Source organism: Alosa sapidissima, chromosome 15 (assembly GCF_018492685.1).
Source record: "Alosa sapidissima isolate fAloSap1 chromosome 15, fAloSap1.pri, whole genome shotgun sequence".
Lineage (NCBI taxonomy): Eukaryota > Metazoa > Chordata > Actinopteri > Clupeiformes > Clupeidae > Alosa > Alosa sapidissima.
The window spans coordinates 19,127,529-19,151,619 of NC_055971.1; the positions used below are offsets into that span (position 1 = coordinate 19,127,529).

The 24,091-nt window shown below is 44.7% G+C and overlaps 1 protein-coding gene across 3 annotated transcripts; it reads right to left on the minus strand.

Annotated features, from left to right (window-relative positions):
• Positions 1-810: 810 nt before the first annotated feature.
• On the minus strand, positions 811-22,718 carry vaspb (vasodilator stimulated phosphoprotein b). 3 transcript variants are annotated; one of them, XM_042062768.1, is made up of 14 exons: positions 22,199-22,718; positions 10,484-10,655; positions 8,481-8,661; positions 8,193-8,259; positions 6,594-6,691; positions 5,981-6,219; positions 5,233-5,387; positions 4,777-4,834; positions 4,560-4,587; positions 4,379-4,421; positions 4,004-4,063; positions 2,981-3,050; positions 2,710-2,767; positions 811-2,474 (listed from the first exon to the last, which is right to left on the minus strand). In XM_042062768.1, exons 1-14 carry the CDS (start codon positions 22,201-22,203, stop codon positions 2,437-2,439), a joined length of 1,272 nt encoding a protein of 423 aa, XP_041918702.1. In that variant the 5' UTR covers positions 22,204-22,718; the 3' UTR covers positions 811-2,436. The 3 variants fall into 3 exon arrangements, with proteins under 3 accessions (XP_041918702.1, XP_041918701.1, XP_041918703.1); XM_042062767.1 differs by having other exon boundaries at positions 6,576-6,691; XM_042062769.1 differs by lacking the exon at positions 4,004-4,063 and having other exon boundaries at positions 6,576-6,691.
• Positions 22,719-24,091: the final 1,373 nt, after the last annotated feature.

Below are 24,091 nucleotides of genomic sequence, written 5' to 3' on the forward strand. Positions count from 1 at the left end.
GCCAACTTCAGAGGTCAATAAGTGTTCTTGATGCTTACAGTTTCATTCCCTGCCATGGAATCAACCCTCTATCAATACTATGACACAGCCAACACACAAACGGTTGGAGAGTAACATTAGGCTTACATGTAATTTGCTTAATTAAATGACAAGCTAAATGTGATCAGATATATGTAAATGTGTAATAACATTCATTTCTAATAAAGAAAATTGTGGTGATTACAACCAGATTAAAAAAAATTTCGGGAAAAAGCTGTAAAGCTACGTAGAATATAACAATGTTGTTTGGCATCTTTCCGTCACCCAGAGCTTTACAATTTGCACTGCCTCTAATATGCCAATGAAAAAGTAATTGAATGTATTAACTTATATTACTTTCAGTAAGTAATGTTCATTATTTATTAATTTTTTGAAAGGATAGCTAGTAATTTGTAACCAATTACATTTCAAAAGTAGCCTTACGAACCATGCGCACAAACACTGTTCAGTTCAGGCATCATGACCGTATAGTCCTAATAATTATTTAATTACACTTTCTATGAGGGCAACATTTAAAACTTTACAATAATTATTAGAGGCATGCTAATAATGAATCCTAATTGTTCTTAACAATCCTAATCATCGACCTCTCATCCAAAAACATTTTAGTAAAGGGAAATCATATTGTCACTGTCAAAATAGTAAATAGCCTGCTCTTATTTTTGTAGCCTATATTGTAGGCCAAGTAAGCAATTAAACAAGAACATTAAAGAACATTTTATACAACAAATATTTTTTTCCATTAAAATAAAGACACCAGACTCATTCAAATGCAGTAAAGAAGCAGCTGTATTTGACTATAAAGGCAATTCTAATCCAGTGTCTCTACGCCATTTCCTTTATATTTCAGTGTAAAAAGCCTATACTCTAATGAAAAAAAGAAACAAAAAGGTAACAGGAAACCCAAAATAACAATCTCTTAAAAGAAAATTAAACAAACAGAAAAAAAAATCCAAAAATATCCCCATTCACCAATCAGTTCAATTAAAATAGAAACATTATCTCAATTCATCATCTAACAATTTCCCTCAAAACAAAAATATATATATATACCTCATATATATATATTTATTTATATGTATTTCCAAGGCAGTTTGTCATGGCCACAAGACAGACAGGTTCATGGCCAATATGGTATTCATATCTTAATGTATAGTCAAGAAAACATACCTCAAAAGTATGGAACTATGTGAAGGACAGTTAGGGACAGGTGTACTGAGTGAATAGGACAGGTGTGTGTTTATGTTGCGGGGAGTGAGGTGACAATGCAATGGCACTCACAGAGCAGACACGTGTACAGGTACTCTCACCAATGTCCTGCCTTTCTGCTGGCAAGCCATGCAGGAAAGGTGCGTAAGTAAGTGTGTGTGTGTGTGTGTGTGTGTGTGTGTATGAAGGTGGGCTGGGTGGTCACTGTGCAAGCTCCAGACCAGAGCTGTCAGTCACCATTCCCTTTTCTCAATTCAGTCTCTCCTGCCCCTCAGCCGGTGTGCTCTGCAGCACCTCTCCGTCGGACATGGTGTGAGGGACACCAAGAGAGAAAGAGAGAGACAGAGAGAGAGAGAGAGCACCACTGCTTGCCCAGATGAAGATGAGAGCTCCTGGTGTCCTTTGCACAGTGCTGGGAACACCATCACATTGATGTGGGGGTCAACCTGAGAGAAAGAGGCCTCTTATCAGAGGTGCCCACTGTGCTGTACTGTCAGGAAATGACCGACCCACCGACTGACCGACTGTGAGACGTCTCTCAGAGGGCAGAGTGCTGAGGTCGCTGCCGCCTGGGGACAGAGAAGCTTCGGACAGATGTACATGCCAGCACGTGAGTAATTACAGTAACTGGGATGAACTGATATGCACGATTCCCTGAACGCCTCGGTCTCTCGTGAGACCTGGTCGGAAGAGGTGGAGGGACATTATGGAATGGGGGGGGGGGGGTAAATATAATACAATTGAAAAGGGCCTGTGTCTGCATGAGAGGAAGGTCATGGAATGAGAAAGAGTTTGAGGATTTAGCCCTGTGGGGTGAAGCAGTGGTTCTTTACAATTGGTGCACAGGTTGAGCAGAGTGAAGGAGAAAAAAACAAATGGGTTTGGGTGGAGAATGATGGAGAAGTTGACACTCGAGTGGTGGTAGCATATCAGTTGGGTATTTTATTACCTATTCCCGGGTTAAGGTGTCGTTATTGTGGGCAAGTTCCCTGGGTATTGAACATATTTATGTATGTGTATGTGTGTGTGTGTGTGTGTGTGTGTACTTATGCATGTGTTTGAGTGTGGTCTGTAAGCCTGTATGACTTGGAAGATGTGTAAGTAAGAGATAGAGATAATCCCTGGACTACACAGGAGGGAGAAGTGTCCTCCCCTATTCATTCAGACAAGAGTGACTGTGCAATCAGACTATGTGGATCCTCTCTTCTGTAACTCCTGAATGAATGCTGTGAAGGAAAGAAAAATATGAATGAGCAAGTTTAATTAGCTGCATTTAAACAGACAGCATTGACTGGCCGATTGAGAATCAAATCATGTGGTTGATAAGACCCCAGGGCATCTACCCTCTCATCCCTGACAAATAAAATATGGCTATTTTAATAGTGACTGCATTCAAATAAATTTAATTTCCAAACTTCTATCTATCTAAAGTACTGTACAATTTTGTTTATGAGCTCTTACCGCCAATGATCTCATCCTTTACTTTCTGCAGCTCCTTTCTCACCTCTTCCAGTAACTCCTGCAAACACACACACACACACACACACACACACATTAGCACCCTAGTGCACACACATGCCTGAAGACCAAGACATGTAAGTAAGCGCTGACGATGATGTCATGATTACCATCTAAACTGGTCTTTAAATCACCTGTTTAATCATTCAAGCTATTCATATCTATGGATAAGCTTCATTAGACACAAACTACGGTGATGAAAGCGCAAAATCACCTGTTTAAGTTTTTCCATGTCAGACTCTTCACCACCCTCTGACTCATTAGTGTTGTTTGTTGCCTTCATTCTGCAAGAGGAGTTGATGAAAAAAAGAAAAAAGATGTTGTGTAAGGAAAAAATGCCCCAACACCAAAAATCTGGCACAACATAACAAAAGCTGGCAGAAATTCCTGCCGTGGCACTGCAAATCCATCGCCATGACAACCGCCCAGCCCATTGCCATAGTGATGCCAAAAGCATTCAAAGAGCACCAAGTATTTCACCACCACCACCACCACCACCACCCTCTACCCACCAAATCTCCTCTCTTGGGCTTCAGTGTGTGTGTGAGAGAGAGAGTGAAGGGGGGGGGGGGGGGGGTCTTTATTCAGGATTCTGCCTCTAGCACTGAGCATCTCATTACATTCTGCACAATGTACATTTTTCATGGTTATGGTGGGGTGGGGGGTTGAGATGTGGCTTCGCCATCCACACGACTGTTCGTGAACTGCAATACAGAAGTTTCAACAGCAAGTCAACAACCTTGTGGTAAACAGCAGCCTTTCTGAGGAAGAAGTGGGGAGTTCAAAAGACTGTTCAGACAATCAGGAGAATGAGTGTTATTCAACCACACACCACTGCACCACCAAGTCAGCACACACCACCACCACCACCACCTGGTTAGAACAAACGTGAAGCTCTTTGGGTGAAAATAAAACACTGTTAATGTAAAAATGTCTTCTGTATGGGGTTTGCAATCCTCACATCAGTCCATGCGGGTTGTACAGTAGTCTTGTAGACACACGTCAGTTCCATCACACTTTCCACATCAGGTAAGTGTCAAGAAAAAAGAAAGCCTCATTGTATGCCCTTTCCAAAGCCCCAAAGCAGCACCAGGATGGTCAATAAATGGGTTGACTGCTTTGAGGGTAGGGTTACATTTGTATTGCTCTGTGTGTGTGTGTGTGTGTGTGCCAGAAGCCAGTGCAAGATTGGAAACGTCTAACCCAGTCCAGGGGAGAGGTCAGTGGGAGTCTATACCTGGGCATACTGGCAGTGGAGAAGGCAGTGTCCGCATTCCAACTGAGTGTGGCGCTATTCCTGTTCAAGACACATACAGTATACTCTGCTTGGAACACTGCTTGGGCAGGGAAACATGTGTAGCCTCTCTGTAACCCAGACAGTGCTTACCATTTGAAGAAAAAACAAACAAACAAAAGAACAGCCATACATTTTGGATGGTGCTCTTGTGCCATGTCCTAAAAGCACATTCTGCGCGGCTCGTATTACACCGTTTTATTCACACACGCGTTACATTCTCTCTCACTTTAAAACACACGGTTAACAAAGAAATCTATTCCAGATTCTGGTGGTAGAGGTAGAGAAGACGATCACATCAACAACAGACGGCCATACCTGGGCATAGTGGCAGATTTCTCCCAAGGCCTTCTCACAGGTTCTGCATAAACACAAAAGACCAACTATTAAAACCCCAGTGAAGGTCACTAACATGTACAAGATCATATGATCTCTGTTCAGATTCACGCAGATGTTAACAATTCCCTTTTTATTCAATTTGAAAAACACAAACACTCACCACTCTGGCCTTGCGATTCAGAGTCATCCTAGGAGATTAGACGTGATATTGGGAGGATGAAAGAGGAAGAAAATACAATAAATAAGTAAAATGAGTGTAACAACACATAATAGTGTACAAAATGAACACGGAATGGCCATTTGAATTGCTGGGAGTGCCCTTCCTCCATTTGAAATCGTACAAATCCAAAAGGTGGCAAAACGTCTCTCATACGTACATTATTGGGCTCATCTTGCTTTGCGGGTGCCTTTTCTCCCTTGTCTGCTGCTTTTCGCCTAAAACGGCAGACAAATTTGAGAATTACTCATCTACTCACCGAGGTATTAGAGATTACATTATGGTCATGCTTATTCATCTGGCAGACGCCATTATACTATTAGCGTTTTATTTTATGCCGTCCGATAATCCAGATTTTACTGGGCTACCGTCACTGAATGCCTCGATCCAAATAGCAGATGTGGAGGTCCTCAAAAACAACCACAAAAATATATATTTTTAACGAGATAGTGAACATGGTAGGTGGGCTTGACATGAGGGTAGACAGTCAACTACTTGAAGTTCTTAACAGAACATTTATCTAACTCATGCCAGATCCAATAATTTGTCCTCATCTGCCAGGGTGAAGGGTGAAAGGCCAGTAGAGAAGAGTGGTATTGTGATGCATGATTCTAACCTTCTTGCCAATATGGCACTCATCTCCCCCATCAGGCCACCTCCCCCGGCTGGCAGGGAGGCACTGCTACGGCTGGCATCAGGCTTTGCAGCGGCTGCGGCACCGGCACCGGCTCCAGCTCCACCACCACCACCACCACCACCACCACCGTCATCCTTTAGGGGGCAGCAGAGAGGCAAACACTGGCATGTCAGAGCAGCAGCAGCAATATCACCTAGCACAGTCTTGGGCCCTCATCTATTTGCTCTGTCTATCTGTCTCTTTCTCTCTCCCTCATGCATGTAAATCGTCCTCTTTCCATCTCCCTCTCCATCATAAATCTCTTCTCACCCCTCCTTCCCCACCCATCTACTTCATGTGTACTCATCTTCCACTTACAGTAGAGAAAAGTGGCCTCATATTTATTTGAATCTCAAAATCGGTTTCATTTTGACATTTTAATGTATACAGCTCCCGGTAGCCACTGCAACAGTTTAAATATAGCACCTGAACATTGCTCCTTTTTCTTTCTTTTCTGGTGCAAGTCATTTTTCATGTCCTTTGCCTGCAACTCTCTGGACTTGGATTCCCGTTGTTAAATATTTCAACTTCATCTTCCACTTCACAGCATGTTTCCCTTTTCCCTCCATCTACCACCACCCCATCTACCGGTCCTGTCCACTCCTTCATCTCCCTCCCTCCTCCCCTGGTCCCATCTCCATCCCCCTCTCCTTCACCATCTTCCCTGTCGTACGACTCTCGTCCATACCTTGGGCACTTTGCGGAGTTTGGCTCCAGCCAGGGCTGCTGCCAGGCCTCCTCCTCCTCCAAGACCGCCGCCGCCTTCTCCCCCACCTCCTGGGGATGGCAGCGGTGGGGCTGGTGGGGGTCCACCTGATGGTGGGGGTCCCGGGGGAGGTGGTGGACCGGCTGGAGGAGGCCCTGGAGGAGGCGGAGGAGGAGGAGGTGCCGGCGGGCCTCCAGGAGCCATTGGAGGAGCAGGGGGAACTGATGAGAGACCGGATATCACATCACCAAAAGAACGCACCAATGAGATCAAACAGGCATCTTAAAAACTACGATGAGTTGCAATGAATACAAGTGACTGTGATGAAAGGTTTCTTCTAACAGTGAAAAAAGCATGACTAATGAATGGTGTGGATTACAGTGATTGTCGTTACTATTGATTCAATTTGACTATTCAACACTCACATTTTCAGACAACATTACCCAAGTAAAAAAATAATCGTTTCAATAATGAAAAGAACTGCCATTACTAATACACTGCATAGAGAAAACAGCACTAGGGTAATATTTTATGAAGCCTTCTAGGAAGAGGCCAGGAAGGTGATGCACCACCTCACCAGTCTCATGTGGTGTACCTGCCGCTGCTTGCCGCTCTCTCTCCTGCCGCTCTCTCTCCTGCCTCTCCCTCTCTTGCCGTTCTCTTTCCTGCTGCTCAAGCCTCTGTTGTTCCAACCTAGAGGCCAACAAGAATGACGGAACAAACAATGATCTAAAACACAATAATATTTGTTTTGCTTGACATTACATAAAACACATTACAATATCTAGCATATGAATGTGCAAAATAAAAATATATGAAAGTTGCATTAGTCTTCAAACATTTGACCCTACTACTTTTGAGACACACACTGAAAAGCACAGCCGAGTACTGTATAGATTCTGTGGAAGTGTATTATATTGGTTGTAAACTAACTCAAACTTGATTGCAATGAAATCAAACTTCCAGTGAACAGGACTGCAATGACCCATCCGTTCCCAGCCATGCTGGTTCTCTAGAATTTCACTAAGCCACTCGCTTTTCAAACACCACTTTTTCATAGCCATTCCTGTACTCAGACCATTCGTGACTTCCTGTCTAATCAGATGTGTGTGTACACACACACACACACATACTGTCTGTGATTGAGCAAGGCACATGAGCCGCTGCGCTCCACACAAACAGGTCATGAGGCCGTGCTGCATATGCCGCTGTGTATGTAGGCCAGTGTCGGTGCGGCTCACTGTGAGGTCACGGGCAGTCCCCCCCCCCCCCCCCCCCCTCCCCCTCCCTGGCAGTGTTTGGGCCGATTAGTGGCCCCCACCACCCCAAGCTCCCAGCCCCGAAGGGAGCAGTTCACAGTCATGATTAGCCCTGGGGTGGAATGCAATCACACATCTGGCCGCCGAGGGTTAATCCCGCCCGACTGCCATGCCAGCCCGGTTGACCGTGGCCCCATCTACACCCCACACAACTCTCCGTCCCTGGCAATGCCACCTACAGGAAGATGAGGGCATCTACCGTGGGTGGTAAGAATCAAACCCTTCCGAGAGCCAATGGACGTACATGGCTGCTATGTGACTGTCATTTGACAGTCAGCAGCGTAAACCTATCCAAGAGCTGTCCTGGAAGTACTTTAAGTGACCCCAAGCGAATGGGATTAGCCGTAAAGCTGGACGAGACAGGGACACGACCGGCCAGGGGTGGGACTAAATAAGAGAGGGATGAAGGGAGGGGGGGGGGAAATCAGGAAGGAGGGATAAGGGTAAGCAGTGACTCCTGCTTTCGACCCCTGACCCTGGGGGCTGACAGAGGGCTAAAGACTGCTGAGCTAATGCTGCCAAATCCCTTAAGAGTGTGTTCAGCCACAACGCAGTGTGTCTGCGAGCTTGTGTATGTGTATGGTTGTGTAACTCTTGGTTTGTGTGTGTGTGTGTGTGTGTGTGTGTGTGTGTGTGTGTGTGTGTGCTTGTTCAGCTCTTTCTCTGTGTCTCTCTGTGTGTGTGAAAGGGTGCCTAAGCAAATTTAAAGTGTTGCAAAAAGCAGCAAAAGTCTTGGACGTCTGGACACCTATAATAATCCCTCCAATCCAACTCTTGCCCTCTAGTCTCTAGCCAACAGAACACAAACAAGTAATCATCTTCCCATTTTAAGCCTTCAAAACAACCCCATGCCCCCCAAAAGGATCTTTTGGTACCTCCGCTGCTGTTCAATCTCCTCTGGAGATGGTCCATTTGACACTGGACGGGGGAGTGTAGAGTAACCTGAAACACATCAGACAATTTGTGTTTGTGTTTATGTAAATCACAATAATTTTCCATTATTTTCCAACATTTCCCATAAATATATATATTCTAAAATTCACAATGAATGAAATGTTAATTTGCTAAAATGTTATATAATGGTGTCTTTGCATCTATGGTGGCTGGTACAAGTGTGTTTATAACTGTGTATGTGTATGTAACCGTGTGCATGTGTGTCATACCTGCATCTGCCATTGCATTGAGCACTTCTAGTGCGTGCAGCATGCCATTTGCGAAGAGGGCAGCATCCTCCTTGCTGCCAAAGTTAAGCCCCCACACCTGCCTGTTGTCCCGCCACTGGTGAAAGTTAGGCGTAGCCTGATTGTATTTCAGCCCCTTCACAATCGGACAGTTTATCACCACCTGAGGGGATACACACACACACAGAGTTGCAGACATGAGTTGCAGACACCCTTTAATGAAAGGTCACAAGTTCATTTGACCTTGGCCTGCCCAAATAGGAAGTGAGACTGACCGTGAGTTCATATAACAAAACATCTCATCAAAGTTGACCTTATCGCTTTATCAGCAGAGTGAAGTTGATCCGAGTATTACTTAACTGCTGTCTGAAGTGTACAGTACAGCGCAGCACAGTACATGTCATTGCAGTGGCAGTGTGAAGGGTTAAATCCTTCTGCTGACTTGACCTCCGGGCTGAAGTGGTGACAGGCACTAATAGGACACCGGCTCAAGTTCACAGAGGACACCCAAGGAAACATCCAGTAGGTGGTGCTCCTGCTGCAGCTGGCCCGCACATACACCCAGCTGCTGTTGCTGTTGTGTGTATGTGTGTGTGCCTGTGTGTGTGTGTGTGTGTGTGTGAGTGTGAGTGAGGGTGAGCGATAGACAGAGCAGGGCGAGCGAGCGAGCATGCTGAATGTGCTGACGCCTCACTTTTGTGTTTGTTTTACAGCCCTGAATTCCAGAGGGCAGTGGAGAGACTCGCCGGCCCGACGTCTAAAGCGGCATGGCCAAAAACAGATCAACAGTTCAATTGAGGCGGCCAGCCATGCTGCCACAACCCTGCCACCGGCCCAAAGACACAGACAGACAGACAGACAGACAGAGACAGAATGAACTAGGGTTGAGGGGTATACAGGAAACCTAAATAACAAAGAGAAAAAATGACAGGGAGGAAGAGAGAAAGTGAGATGGGGGGCATAGAGAGTGAGAGAGAGAGAGAAAGATCGATGAGGCGCAGTAAAAGCTCAAGAGAATGGCCCTCTTGGGGCACAGAGCAACAAACCAGAACTAAAAAAGCAGACTGGACTACAGGAGAGAGTGACTGCATAGAAAAATGACAGAGAGAGAGAATGGAAGGGATAGAGCGAAACAAAGAGAGGTGATAAAAGAAAAGAGATGAAAGAAGGTATGGTGAAAGAGAGAGAGAAAAAGAGAGAAAAAGAGAGAGATGGAAGTAAAAGATGAGGGTCAGCTGGAGCAGAAGGAAGCTGGTGAAGGAACGATATGGACAGGGCAGGGGAAAGCCACCTCTAATTGTTACAGGAAATGGTTGAGCTTTCCAACTATCTCATAGGAAATATCATCCACTTTAGGGTGCGTCTCCGAGGAACACTTCTTGTGTCTGCAAGAGTGTGGGTCTGTGTGTATGTGTGTGTGTGCGCAAATTTGGAAAAAGGGGAGGTGTGGGGGAGGGGGAGGGACACAGAAGGAAAAACAGATACAGAGAAGAGAAAGGGGGGGGGGGGGGGGATGGAGAGCCTGGCTAAATAAAGAGCCTTGGTATGTAGGGAAAAAAGCTGACGTGAATTAAAAAAAGCCCTAGATATGCTACACTTTCCACTCAGACACAGGTGAAAGGAGACAGTGTGTGTGTGGGAAGTGAGAGGGTGTTGATTGGGGAGGTGTGATGCTCCTTTGTCTGCAGAGGAACCACAATGACATGTGAAAGACACCGCTGGTGTGAACAGATGGGCCAGGGTACCAACTGATGGCGCAAAAGGGAGGAGCTGCCTTGCAGTTCAGGTAGGCTATCAGAGGAACCAACCAGCAGAGTCGTGGCAAGTACGTGAAGTACGCACATGCATGCACACACAAAAGAACTAAACAAACAGACACTACAGTGCATAGCTGTAGAGCACACAGGCACACACTATGGATACAGTCTCTGTCACACACACACACAAACTGGATACAGTCTCTCTCTCTCACACACACACACTACCTGCTGGTCTGTCTGCATCTTGCGGCCCACCACTCTGAAGGCGTTGGTGGTGGGGTTGTGGTAGATCTGGACCCGGCTGAAGACCTGGGCCCCTGTGCCGGCCGGGATCCACTTCTTATTGGCATCGTCATAGATCATCACCGTGGCCCTCGCCTGACAGATGCTCGACTCACTGATAGGACAGAGGGAGAGGGAGAGGGAGAGGGAGAGGGAGAGGGAGAGAGAGAGAGAGAGAGAGAGAGAGAGAGAGAGAGAGAGAGAGAGAGAGAGAGAGAGAGAGAGAGAGAGATGGAATTGGAAGATAAAGCAAAAGAAGGGGGGAGGGAGAAAGACAAAAATGAGTGGCATAGTATAAACATGACATAGTTGAGAGTCTGCGTAATGCCGGCAGGATGGCTTCCAGCAGCCACATTAGATCCTACAGACCCCCTCCCCCCAAGCCCTCCACAGCCCCCGGCTCACTGACTGAGTCCACGCCAGCATTACCTCATGCATTTGTGAGGGGCGCTCTCAAGTTTACCCCCTTGGAGTTCACATTATGATTCTCCAAACAACATGCACAGAGTGCACACAGGGCTAAATATTCCTTCCTCATTACCAATCACCTTGTTTTTCCATCACCATCAACTTCCAGATGACCTAGAATGGTGTTTGGAGTCACACCAACGTCAGCTTTCGCCTGTCAACCAAATGGTGAAATAAATCAAGGGAGTCTCCAGGGGGGGCAGAGGTAGCAGGCTGTTGACCGAGAGGAATGGCTCTCTGGCGTGAAAGAGAACGAGAAGTGGAATCGGAGAAGAAAGAAGTCTAATGTGATGCCAAGTCAATGCGCAGGAACAATGGAGTTGCACAAAGACAGGAAGCGCTCACGCGTTCTATCGCATGGAGGAACAAACAAGCCGGCAAGATGGCAGTTTCTAGAGGCTTCCACCTGCATAATCTCCTCATCGAAACCAAAGCAAATGTAAACAATACTAGTTCACCTTCTCTGTCCCCAGACACAATCACACAAACACACACACCTTGTCAACATCTCTTTCAGATCAAAGAGACAACACACAAACACACACATGGTAAATCTTAATCGCTAATATTAAAACCTAAATATTCTGTAATAAATGGCCACAACAATGAACAGACACAAAACACTTTTCATCTCTTATGCTGCACATAAACACACACACACACACACAAAGATGTCATCCTGGCATCATAAGGTGCCATGTGTCTCAGAGTTTTAGGCCAGATTGGCATTAGGCATCTCTGGAGAATGGCATTTGAAACAAGAGGCCCTTACATAACCCACCAGCAAATCCATCCTGCACTCAGATAATGTTTACATTCCTGACCCATGAAAGCAGGATAAGATTTGTTTTATATCCACTTATGGTGCTCATGGTTTCTTAACGCACAAACGCTAAGCCGGCCGGTCACAAAAGCAGCCCGAAGTGGCCAAAAAGTATGAAGGAGCAGGCGGGTTGGAATGTTCAGAGAAAGACAAATAAGGGAAAAAAGGAAAGAGAAAAAAGGAAGAAAAAAGGAAGAGAAAAGGAAGGTTTCAAACTGCCTGGGCTGTCCCATCGTCTCCTCCTCCACCTCCTGTGGCACTCATCCTTCTCGCCTCCTCCTCCTCCTTTCTTTCTCCTCCTCCTCCTCCTCATCACTCTCTCCCACCCTTCCCCAGCCCGTTCTGTGATACAATCTTCCACTTCCTGTGACACTGCATAGCGAAGGCAGCCTTCTTCCTGCTCTCAGCAATGCCTAATAAGGGCTGGCTGTACCATTCGCTGTGTGTGTACAGGAGTCTTTGTGTATGCATGCTTGTGGTTCTGTCCATGAGCGCGCGCACACACACACTCATTAGTTAAGTGCGCTGGCCCACATGTTTGAGACTTTGGAAAGAGGAAATAGGGCAGTAGAAGCAGATTTCTGATGGACAATAAAGGAAAACAGGAAGGAGAGGATGGATGCTGAGGTGAGAAGGTTGGAAAACTGGAGAAAGGGAGACAGGTATGGGAGAGAGAGAGAGAGAGAGAGAGACAAAGAGTGTTGTAGAGTGGGACAAGGGGAATGTTACTGGAATTCAGATGTATTTTTAATGGTGAGACTGAGAGCGCAGGCTGGGAGGGGAACCGAGAGTGAGAGATGAATAATTAATGACCCCACCAACACGGGCCACACACACACACACACACACACACACACACACACAACATACGATCAACTCATATCGACGATAGCTCAGGGCCAACACCACAATAGATCGCACATAAATACACGATCGAAAAACAAGCGCGGCCTGATTGAGATGTCCGAAACTCTACCTGACATCTGTCTCATCAGACTGACAGCTGATTTGACAACATGCCCATTAGGCCAACAGTTATGAGTATCACTCTCACTCCCCTCTACACAATGATGACTGTGCAAAGTAGCGTTGCCAGACAATACACTGGCATCAGCTTTAAATGTCTGATAAGAGTGGTTGCGTGCACATCTCACCTATATTTAGGCCAGGTGCACACCAAAATACACTATAAGGTAAAACAGAGAATGTCTGGAGTAGCTCACCGTCAGGTAAAAGTGTTGCTGTTTTTTTAAATTCAAATTTGGGAGCTACTCCAGTGTGCGGACATTCTCTTTTGTTTTAAACTACAGCAGTAAACAGTATTTGAGCCATGACGGTCACTGCCATGGCCACCACTCTATGTTAAGAGCTCAATTTAAAGCTCTACCTGGAAGGCCCCTCAGCTTTGGAGACTGAACTGCAGAGCTTTTGTTTCTGTTTGTGACCTATGAAACATTCACAGCTTACTGATAAGACAATATGCTAACACTGACAAATCTCGTCCATGGATACTTTTGTGATGGTAGCTGATAACCTTCTGATAAAAGTCTGGTCCGTTAACGCCCTAGAGAGTAAACATGCACAGCAATCAAATGCACTCTGATTACAACTAATAAAGAAAGAAAAAAAAAAAAAAAGTTTAGGGCGGCGTTCAGCTATACGCAGGGATATTAATTACGTGATATTGGAGACTAGTCCTTGAGAATGGTAGTCCAGTTTCACAGCCAAGGAGGGGTTAACAGGAAACTGCAGTGCGTGGCCGAGGCACGCTTGAAGAAATGTCTGTATAAGGCTGTGTGTGCACACAGTTGCCTCGAATGCACTGACAAGTAGAGTCAGGCCCAGTAATCTCCTCCTCTTATGCGCACTAATTGTCTTTTTCTTCTTCTCCAACTCCCCTTGCCCAGCTCGCCTTGCGTAAAAATGCGACAGCCCAAAACACAGTCATCGAACACTTACATGCTTACACACACACACTGAGAAGCATTCTTCCTCATGACGTCAACAGAGTCTCGGTTGAGTTATTAGAGAGTTTCTAGTCATCCAGGTGTTTACTCAAAGGGTGCTGTTGTGAGGCAACGCAGGCGATGACGATAACATTTGGAAAGTCAAGGATTCAGACAAAAGGGCCTCAGGTTCTGTTAGTGTAAACCATCCATGCCCCAGGGCTGACAGTTCTCAACGTTTACACACAGTGTCATAATTACACTGAGCTGCAGTACAGCTTTATGGCACTAGGCCCCTTGACTGCAGAAATGCCATTTCAGAAAATAAAAGTTCCATTTCCTTTTTAATTCTTCATGCCCTACAGATAAAAAAAAAAAATACACAAATGGGGGTTGGGGGCAGGGTGTGTGTGTGTGGTGTGGTGCTCCTCTTCCATAATACACGAGAGGATCTGCAATGGCACTCTGGTTGGCTGTTAACAGCATGGTGAGGGGTAATAAAGGAAGTGATGTAACCAACACTCTCACTCTCAGTCGTTACGTAAAAAAAAGAAGAAAAAAAGGGATGGGGGAAGATTCCGCCATGCTATATCAGCCGCGTGAAGCTTAGTCTAAATTCCTGGAGGGCTACACATATGCTCTCCTTCTCTCCCTGCTCCAGATCGGAGTGGCTTTGCGGAGAACAACAAACTGGTATTATGGAAAGGCACTGGAACGAAAACTAGCACTCCGACATCCCTCCAGGAAGCCAGGCTGCCAGGGAGACCCTGGCTTCTTATATGGTGACCACACACCCCAAGGACAGGCAGGCACGAGTGTGTCCTTTTATTTTAGCCTTTCAAAAAAAAATCCTAGGCCTTCAATTTGGTTTGCTACAGAGTGGAGATATGTGCGGGAGGGCAAGTCACAACAGTCATCCACACTGGGAATAGTAACAAAGTTGACTTAATCTGCCAACAGCAGAGGGACAACAAAAAAAACATCCATGTAGATTAGCCTAAATAAGGACAGACATATCAAAAACAGGCACACACTCGAGCAGCTGTCAAGGTTAAATGCAACCACAATGTCCGAGTGACGGAGGAATGTTAAATATAAACATGTCAGCATATAACATCATTGCTTTCAGCGGGGGGGAAACGTTTTACCCCGAAATTTCCATAATCAGCAAGTCAAGTATTTCAAGTATGTACTGCAGCCAGTGGTGTTTGGCTTGAGTCACAGACAAAAGAGACACAGTGAGCCTGATCTCGTCTCTAGTGCTGGTAACGTTCCTTCTTTTCCTGTACTCACTCACATATTCTCTCTCTCTCTCTCTCTCTCTCTCTGACAGACAGAGAACATACATGCAAGTCGTGGCATGCAGTGAGTCCTGCTTGGGGCTACTGCTTTCAATCTCGCGCTGTCAGAGGGACAGCACCAGGCATGCTGGCAGTCAGCTGCTCCCAGTCTGCATCCCTTCTCCATTTTCAACACTCTCTCTCTCTCTCCCTTGCTCTCCCTTCACCCCCCACTCGCTCTTAGCCAGATTCTCCGCCGGCCGTGGCCAACTGTCCCCAAGATTTTTCAGGTGACATCATTCCCGATGAATATTCTCCACCATGCTGGCGGCTCCCCAAGCTTGAAGGCATGACCTTTCTTTAGAGCAGGCCTGATCGCTTAAGACCGTGCAGTAGCGCGGCATGGGCACAGCCAGGGCATTCTGCGTTCTTTCGCGAATGCAGGATCGGCTGGAGCGGTAGCCGTCAGGGCCTTATTTGGCCGGTGGATTCAAAACCGCTTCTTTCTGGTTTTAATTCCTTTTGCAGGTTGGAGCACATCCCCGCAGACTGAGCCTCTGTGCTGGCGAAGAACTCCCCTGGATGGATAGAGGTTAGGGGGGGTGGTGGGGGGGTTGGGGTGGGGGAGGAGTGGGAAGCGGTGCCGTGGGGAGGTGGGATAGGATAGCAATGATGACACAGCGGATCTGCTGTTGCCTTAACATGTTACTTTTCTTTCTGTCTTTTCTCGCTCCCTCTTCATATTCAGAGAGAATTCTTTCTCTCGCTTTACTTTTACGTTTTCCATCTCTCTCTGAGAGAAACACAAGTTTTCACTGGGGGCAGCTTGGTTTCATCAATTTGGGGTTTGAGGCAGGGGCGTGTAATAAAAAACGAAATATTAAAAATTCCTCTGGAGCATTAAATTGGTCTAATGCTTCTCTTTATGAGAGGCCTATGTCTCTGTCTGAACAGCCCCTGGCATGCACACACAGAGACAATCATGAGCAGATCTGTTTACTCTGGTGTCAGCATTAAGGTCTACAAAACACATACCTGAGATTTAATTTCGGAACATGCTGCAAAGAGAGGCTCACTCTACAACTCTAGTCTGAGGCCACGAACCCCATAACACAAACATGGTTAAAACAGACATCTGATGACTATAACACCTGTGCCGGTATTGCAGTTGACTCTAGGGACTGCAGGTCAGTGTGGGGGGCTTGCAAAAACTAAGAAATATTAACACTTTTAACTCCTTTAACACAGACCTTTTGTAAAGAAAGATCTTCCCCTGAAGCCGGTCCAGAGGGGAAATACCCGAGATACACGATGGCTACCACAACCATGGCTAATTATGGGGTGGATGTATAGAAACCAGTCCAGAGATCACTTGTCTTGTCTTGACAGAGTTTGGACGTACACACTGAGCTTTGACCCTTGTCTGTATTGAGTAAGCCTCTGCGTGGTCATGTGGCGCCTGCTTCCATGTTGATGCAGATCAATGCTCTTTATCCCGGCCTGGGCAGGGGCTCCACGGGGAAACTCCTCTCTTCGCCACCACATTAATCCTAGTCCTTTACCGACGGCTCCATTAACCTTGGGGGGGTAATGGCTCTACGCAGGGCCGACTTGGCGGTCTACAGTGTCCATTAAGGGAGGCTTGTTCCTCTTGGGCAGTGGTGTGAGTCCATCAGGCGGCTGACCAGCCGCCTTGAAGGAGCTGGTCTCGCTGCCATTAGCTCAGTGGATGGGCTGAGTCACTGTCTGCTCAGCTCTATACCTGCTACATCTCTCGCTGTCAACTCGCTGCCAGTGTGTTTACAGAGTAGACTGGCGGGAATTTGATTTGATAGAGGCAGCAGCTAATTGCTTAATAATGTCTAATTTCTGAAAAGTCAAGGTGCTTAATGTTGTTCCGAGGCAGGATTAAGCAATTTGGAGGAGACACGGACTCAGTAGTACAAGTTTTTAACTTGTATTTTGAACTTCCTATGTAGTGCGTGTTTGTGTGCGTTTCTAACGGATTCACTTCCTATGTCCAGTGTGTGTACCTATATGTGTGTGTCTGTGATTGTTGAGTTGGAAAAGGGTGGAGGTATTTCATAGCGGTTATGGGTGTGTCTTGGGGCAAACTGTCCCGAGAGGCTTTTGTGGCTTCCCATCAATGACATTCCAGAATGCCAACTATAGGCACCAATTCTATAGGAATCTTCTAAAACCACAGTAAAAAAACACAGCTTTACTTTGCACAGACTGAAAACCCATCCGTGATCAACTATGACCAACAATATAGCTGTAGCATAATGCACATGCCTCAAAACATCATGTTAAACAAATCCAAAGATATTTGATAACAAGAAAAAAAAAACCCAACTGGATATCCCCATGCAGACGTATGAAATAGGGGGGTAAGCAGAATAAGCAACTTTAGTACCATCATTCCTAATCTCTCCACAGGCCTGTATTGTCCATTCATGAGTAACAGACCAACACAGCAGGGTGTGGTTAATTCGACCAAACATTCACAAACACATGCCGTCACACTCATTAAGAGGTGGTTCACCTGTGAGAGAGGACTGCATGGATCATTTGTTCTGCATGATGGAAAACATAAAAGAATTATTGTGCAGTTTTGAGCATGACCCCCATTGCAGACCTCACACAGTACAAAAGCAGCAGACACTTTAATTCAATGTCTGTTCGCAGTGCAGAGATGGTAGACATATTTGGAAAGGGATCGTGGCTCTGAATATACTGAACCGATAAGCATGGCTTTTCTGTGATCATGGATGTCAAATTTGTAGCTGGTCTCATTTCAGGCCCCACTACACAGATGCACTGGGTTTGGTACAAAAACGGGATGAGGGATTTGATGTTCAAGCCCTTCCACCCCCCCCACCGGTCAGGATGAAGACGGACACTGCTGGTGCTTAATATCTCCAGTCCTAAGATGCCATCTGCTCCAGAATCAGCAGAGAGGGACATGCATGCAAACATTTTCTTTACAGTGACATAATCATCATCATATTCAACCTAGCCGCTACATGCTAACGAGCACAACAACCACGAAGGTTAAAATGTGTGAAGAGAAAGGATCACTGACTGATGTGTAATGACCTGCCAGTTATTAAGCAACTTGTGCCGTGAAATGAAAAAGGATGAACGTATGAATGAATGAATCCTTTGCTGCTGTTGGATCCTATGTGTAAATGTATGCACACAGAAATGTCAATTATTCTTAGATTGATTATTTTTGTCTCAAGGGTAGAGTTGTACAATGTCAAAATATCAAATCTAAAAAGGTGAGTTTTGATAGTCATTTCTTATGTGCAAAATATAATTTATGTTGCGGCTGTTCCATTTCCTTTGGAAAGCAACGCTGCCCACCAGACAATGACCAATCTGATCATTATGAAACGTGGATCAGCCTGAGTTTGCAGTTATGTTAGAGTTGCACACACATTGTATTGCTTTAAACTCCAATTCTTTGATTTTTGTGCAGGTACTGATGCTTATACAACCTTCCATATCACAAATGTAAACAAATATGTAAAATAAGCAATATAACGCCATTGATTGTTCAAAATGGTACTTAGCAGACACTTTAGTCCAAAGCGACTTAAATGGTAACCTGCGTTCAGCATTTCAGAGATTTTTTATATTTTTATTTTAGATCAAGGGTGTCAAAGCCCCAATGTTTGGGTAGGAAGGGATTCAAGGGAAAATAAAAATACAAATTTAGATATTCATGTCCAGTTGTCATTGACAATGTGTAATAAGCAACATACAATAATCTCTATGGTATGATAAATTAACGAAACCTAGCACTACAAACCATCCTCAGGAAGGAAGATGCCAGTAAGGAAAAATGTGGTTTGCTGTGCCGATTATTACATTATGTTAGCGTAGCCCTACTCTATGATGGAAGCCTGACATGGAAGGTAAAGGCGTATTTCAAGAAAGAAATAGCAGTATATGACAGTAGTACATGATAAACCTATATCACTTGTTTGCTCATAAGTGATTGTAATAAAGGAGTAGATTAAACAACAATCTGATACCCATGCAGAAAAATGATAATGGCCATGACAATGATTGCCCCCACAAGCTCTCATTCCAACAAATCCGACCCACTGCCTAATAATATGAGTCCGACACCTCTGCTCTAGATCTCCTCTTTGTTTGTGCTTAGATCAGGGTTTAAGTGGCTGAATGGAAGACGTAGACCTATGTGAAATAAAGGAAGATCCTTTGTGAATATGGAAAAGCGGACTAATGTTTAGTAACACACCATGTGTGTGATTTAATCTGTGTCATCAAAAACTACTCTGTTCATACTATGACTGGAAAACCTTGCACCTCCCTGAGTAATCAGGTTCCCTCTCCAGATGATACCCAGAACCCTAGCTTCATTGTTCAAATTATTTCCAAAATAGAAAAGGGGATTTTTGTTCTGTTTTTTTTTTTTTTTTTTTGGGGGGGGGGGGGGTGATTATTTTTCCTTCTTCCTGTTTTACATGTTCTTTTTCCACTAACAGCAAGAATGCAATCATTAAGCCAGGCCATAAAATCTAACGACCTTACTACAACCAAATTCATATTCAGTGGCCATATTCACCAGCGGTAATCAAGAATGACTCATGAGCCTACTTAACCAACAGCAACCGTGAATAAACACCGCATAATAAACATCAAACTATCATGATTCCAAGCTGAAACTTAGTCAGTTACGACTTGGCTCCTCAGTCTGACTAAAGGTATGACAAATGAGTAGGGAGGCCAGCATACAGGCCTTGTGGGTTTGTGGGTGTCCAGTCAGCTGGTCCTGACCTCAAGGCTAAACAGAGAATCTGTGATTCACCGGCAAATCGACCGTCATGGTGGGATGCCTGAGGGATGCCTGTTTTCCGCCCAGAGAATCTTCACTTCAACCCAGCGAGCACACTTCCTGTATTTATTTCAGTAGATAAGCCACTGCTGAAGGGTTTCTCACGATCAAAACTGGCCAAAAGCTTGAATGAATGAATGAATGAATGAATGAATGAATGAATGAATGAATGAAATAAGACAGATAAAGATAAATAGAATGATTACATTGTAGGAACATTGAAATGTAGAAACAAACATGTAGTCCAGGACATAAAATGTTCCTCATGTCTTTGCTTTTGATCTAAACTTCAGGGATACAACAGACCTTGAGTTTGTCTTTTGTTAAGCAATTACTCATGTGGTGTTATGTGCCTCTTATGCTACTACACAAGTGTGAACTTGGACTCCGACACTGCTGATAGATACTTAGAAAAAAAATCACTGATTCATGATCTGGCTACAGTTCATAAGCTGATGTGTTTCCTGTGAGCCGGACCTTCATAGAATACATGAGCAGGACAGACGCAGCTAGTTGGAGTCATGGGGCAAATGTGTGCTACTCCACAGACACACGCTGGATCTTGACCTCCTTTAGCCCCATTTTTGAACTGTAATGGCACTTGAGATCAATTTAATGCAATGCCACTAAAGTTTCTTGCATTGCAGAGCATAATAGCTTAGCTTCCTATGTGAACAGGTTAGTTCACTATGTCACTTTTGCACAAATCAAACTGAACTTTTGACCAACTGACCACACTCCCACGTTGACATTTCACAAACACCCTGGGACAATGAACTTGTAAATGTGACAACATTCCATCCCTCACCCATTATGTAGGCAGGACGAATGGGGTGAACCCTCTCTCTTGGGGAGCAGGGAGGGGGGCCATGAGTTGCAGCATTTTCCTGAGTTAGTTAGGCTACTGACTGACAGCGTTTCTTTATCAAAAACCTTTGAGAATAGTCTGCTATTTATTCATCCATTTCTATTTGAGGAAATAACCAATTTGTTACACTAACAGCAACTGTAGCTAAAAAGGCATGAGGGCAATATATCCCGTGCTGACATACACTATGAATGGCGACAATTTGACTTGATTTTGGTCCAGAAATACACCGAAAGATCAACAGATAAGAAAACTTGTTGCACTGGTTTTAGAAGTCACCCAAGAGGACAGAGTCCTCACCCCAGCCCGTAGACTGTGTCCTTAAATGTGAAACCACCGCAGCCATTGTGTTAGAATATCAGAAAAATAACATTCCAGTAAAAACGTGTGAACAGCGGTGGCTTCAAAAGCGTGTAATTGCCAAATACAGGCTGCAACAGGATGTGGAATTCGACGGCGAGAGTTCCATACAAGGGCGCATTTTGGTTCCGGGAACGGCCTCTGCCAACTCCAGGAGAAGAAAGAAAAGAGGAGGGATCTAAAAGAGGATGGCTACGTGGTGCAAAACGCCAGGTAGGCTAGACCTGCCATCAAATGACAGCTTGACTAACGTGAAATACGTTACAAACAAGGCTTTTCATATGTAGCTAGTCTACCAGGTCAAACAAAGTCCCAACGCGGATTCTTTACGCACAAAAGGGAGGCCTAATCGCAATAGCTATCGTCAACTTCAATGAAACACATATAGGCTACCTTACGCCCTTGATTGCCCCGTGGGGGTAAATTCGTGGGGGCTTAAATTAGGTCCCCTATAGCCTAATATCAAACAAACCATAAATCGCAAGGAAAAGTTGGTCTCCCAAGTTAGTCGCACATAGGCCGACCATTACCATTAAAGAACAAACGAAGAGACAGACGACCCCCCTCCCCTGCAGAGGCCGACTAGTGATGTGAGCAGTAGGAGCAACAGTAGGGCGAGAGAAAAGTTGAGGGCTGACAGTGAGTAACAGCCCACAGCCAGATAGCGCGAATACCAACTTCTTTTCTGTTCCCTAAAAGAGCTTTCAGTGTGGCTAAAACACTTATTAGAGTTTTGGTTAGACCATAACCGCAGGATAGGGCCGACCGATTTTGAAAACCAGTAGCTTAACAGCCTCAAATACAGTAGCCAAATTAATCAAGAATCTCTAGCCGTAATAAAACCAGACAAAGCATGCGCTGAACTAAAAACAACGTGAATAGGCTGAACTTTCACTGTGCTAGCCTACAACAGTGAACAAATTGGTTTATTCTGCCATATTAACGTTACAACTAAAGTCTGCGAGTGAGCGTGTGCTACAGTATCCAGTTCCAAAAACAAAATGAACACAAAGCGTAGACAAATCAGATTTGACCTGCTTTACCTCATTGTTAGGCGAGAATGGAGATCCTCTTGGCCGCTGGGGTTTTGGCTTCAGATGTGAGCACGGAGTTACAAAGCAAAAAAGAAAATAAAAATGACGATATCGAGGAGATACACATCTATCTACCCACTAAGGGGTAATTATTATCAAGGGAGAGGGACCGAAGCACACCTCGGCGATTTCCTGGTTTGGGAAAGAGGTGGGGGGGGAGTGGAAGAAGAGTGGATCTAGTAGTGGAGCGGGCTTGTCAACTCCAATCAGTATCCCAGACTCATCTCTCTCCTTTCTAAACACCCAAACGAGAGAGAAGCCGACACAACGTCTCTGCTAGATTACTTACTTCATCTTTTTTCATCACATTAACATTGTTAAACAGCTGATGCCCGACAAATTTCAAAACGGTAGCCTACTGCCGTTGGCCGCCGGTCTAATTTTCGTTCGCGAGTAGCGACTGTAGCCTAACCTGCTCCTCCAACTCGAAGTAAGCTTTCATTCCTACCAGCTCTCCCCCTCCCACCGTGAATGAAGAAAAAAAAATCCACTCCGCCTTTCCCTAGCGGCTGAACGCCATAATTCCAAGCCTTTTTAAAACGGTAACGCCATGCTGGTGGGGACGTATTTAAAACGGCAATGAATTGCACAATTCCTTGGGCACCATTTGAAGGAAAGCCTGGGCCATTTGGAATGTTACCCTACTTGTCGACCAGATTGTAGCTTTTTAGCTTAGGTTACTAAAACGTTCCTTAACATTGTTAAGTTTAACTAGTTTAACCTTTTTTGTTTGTTTGATTTGGTCAATGAAGATGAGTAACATTTTGCTATTTGGGCCTATTAAAGTTAAGTAATGTAGGCCCTCTGGCTTGCAACTTTTTCTTACAGACAGATATTTTATTTCCACATTGGCTATGTAAGGAATAATATTACATCTCAGTTTGATATTATTTGCAACACAGAAAAATATCCTATAAAATGTTTGAAATAGAATATTCATACAAACAAGGCTAGTAGGCCATGCATGGGATTTAAATCAGGCCTATATTTATTTATTTATTTATTTTAAAAAGTTTTTTTTTAAGTTATAGTGGCCTATCCTCTAATGCAAATTAATCATAGGTTTACTATCTTACTTCTTTGTTGATGGGTTTGAAATAAATTTTAAACAAAGTTCCACACACAATACCATGCTGACCAGATATCGATAGGCCACTGTAGCACTTAGCTGTTAAAACAAGGGTCATCATTTTGTTGCAATTATATAATGTTAATTATATAATCAGATTTTCCCTCAACCAAGCATATCGTTTGTAAAAGACAAATTAGAGGGTGGGCGGGATTAGATGCAAAGAGCACCAATTTGTTTCTGCTTCTTTGTGCTGTGTGTTTAAACACACTGCTTAATCTTCTCCGATAAATAGTTGGGAAAGAAATCGGCTGTGCTAAAAGCAAATTAGTGTGAGCTGTAATTTTAGGTTTCCCCTCCTCCAGTGGCCCTCCCTTCTGTCCTGTCTGTGTGTGCTTGGCACACTTATCTCAGACAAGACCTGTTGAGAGGGCATTGAGTTATTCTGAGGAGAGACCTCTGGATGACTTGTGAGGCTTTGTTGTGAATCAGGTTAACAGGGAAGTTCTGTTCATTCATTAGAATATGTACATATTTAGGCTACCAATCTGTGGTTCACTGAGGTAGGCTGAACGTTTGGGGAATATTTTTGTGTAAGAGTTAAAATGAGGTGAGAGGTAGATGGAATTGGGAATGAACTTGGAATACTGAGAGAGAGAGAGAGAGAGAGAGAGAGAAAGAGAGAAGAGAGAGGGGGGGGGGGTGAATGGGTGAATGAAACTGGGAGAAAGAAAGAGAGGATGCAGTTTGGATAGTTCTGGGCTGGTCGCCAA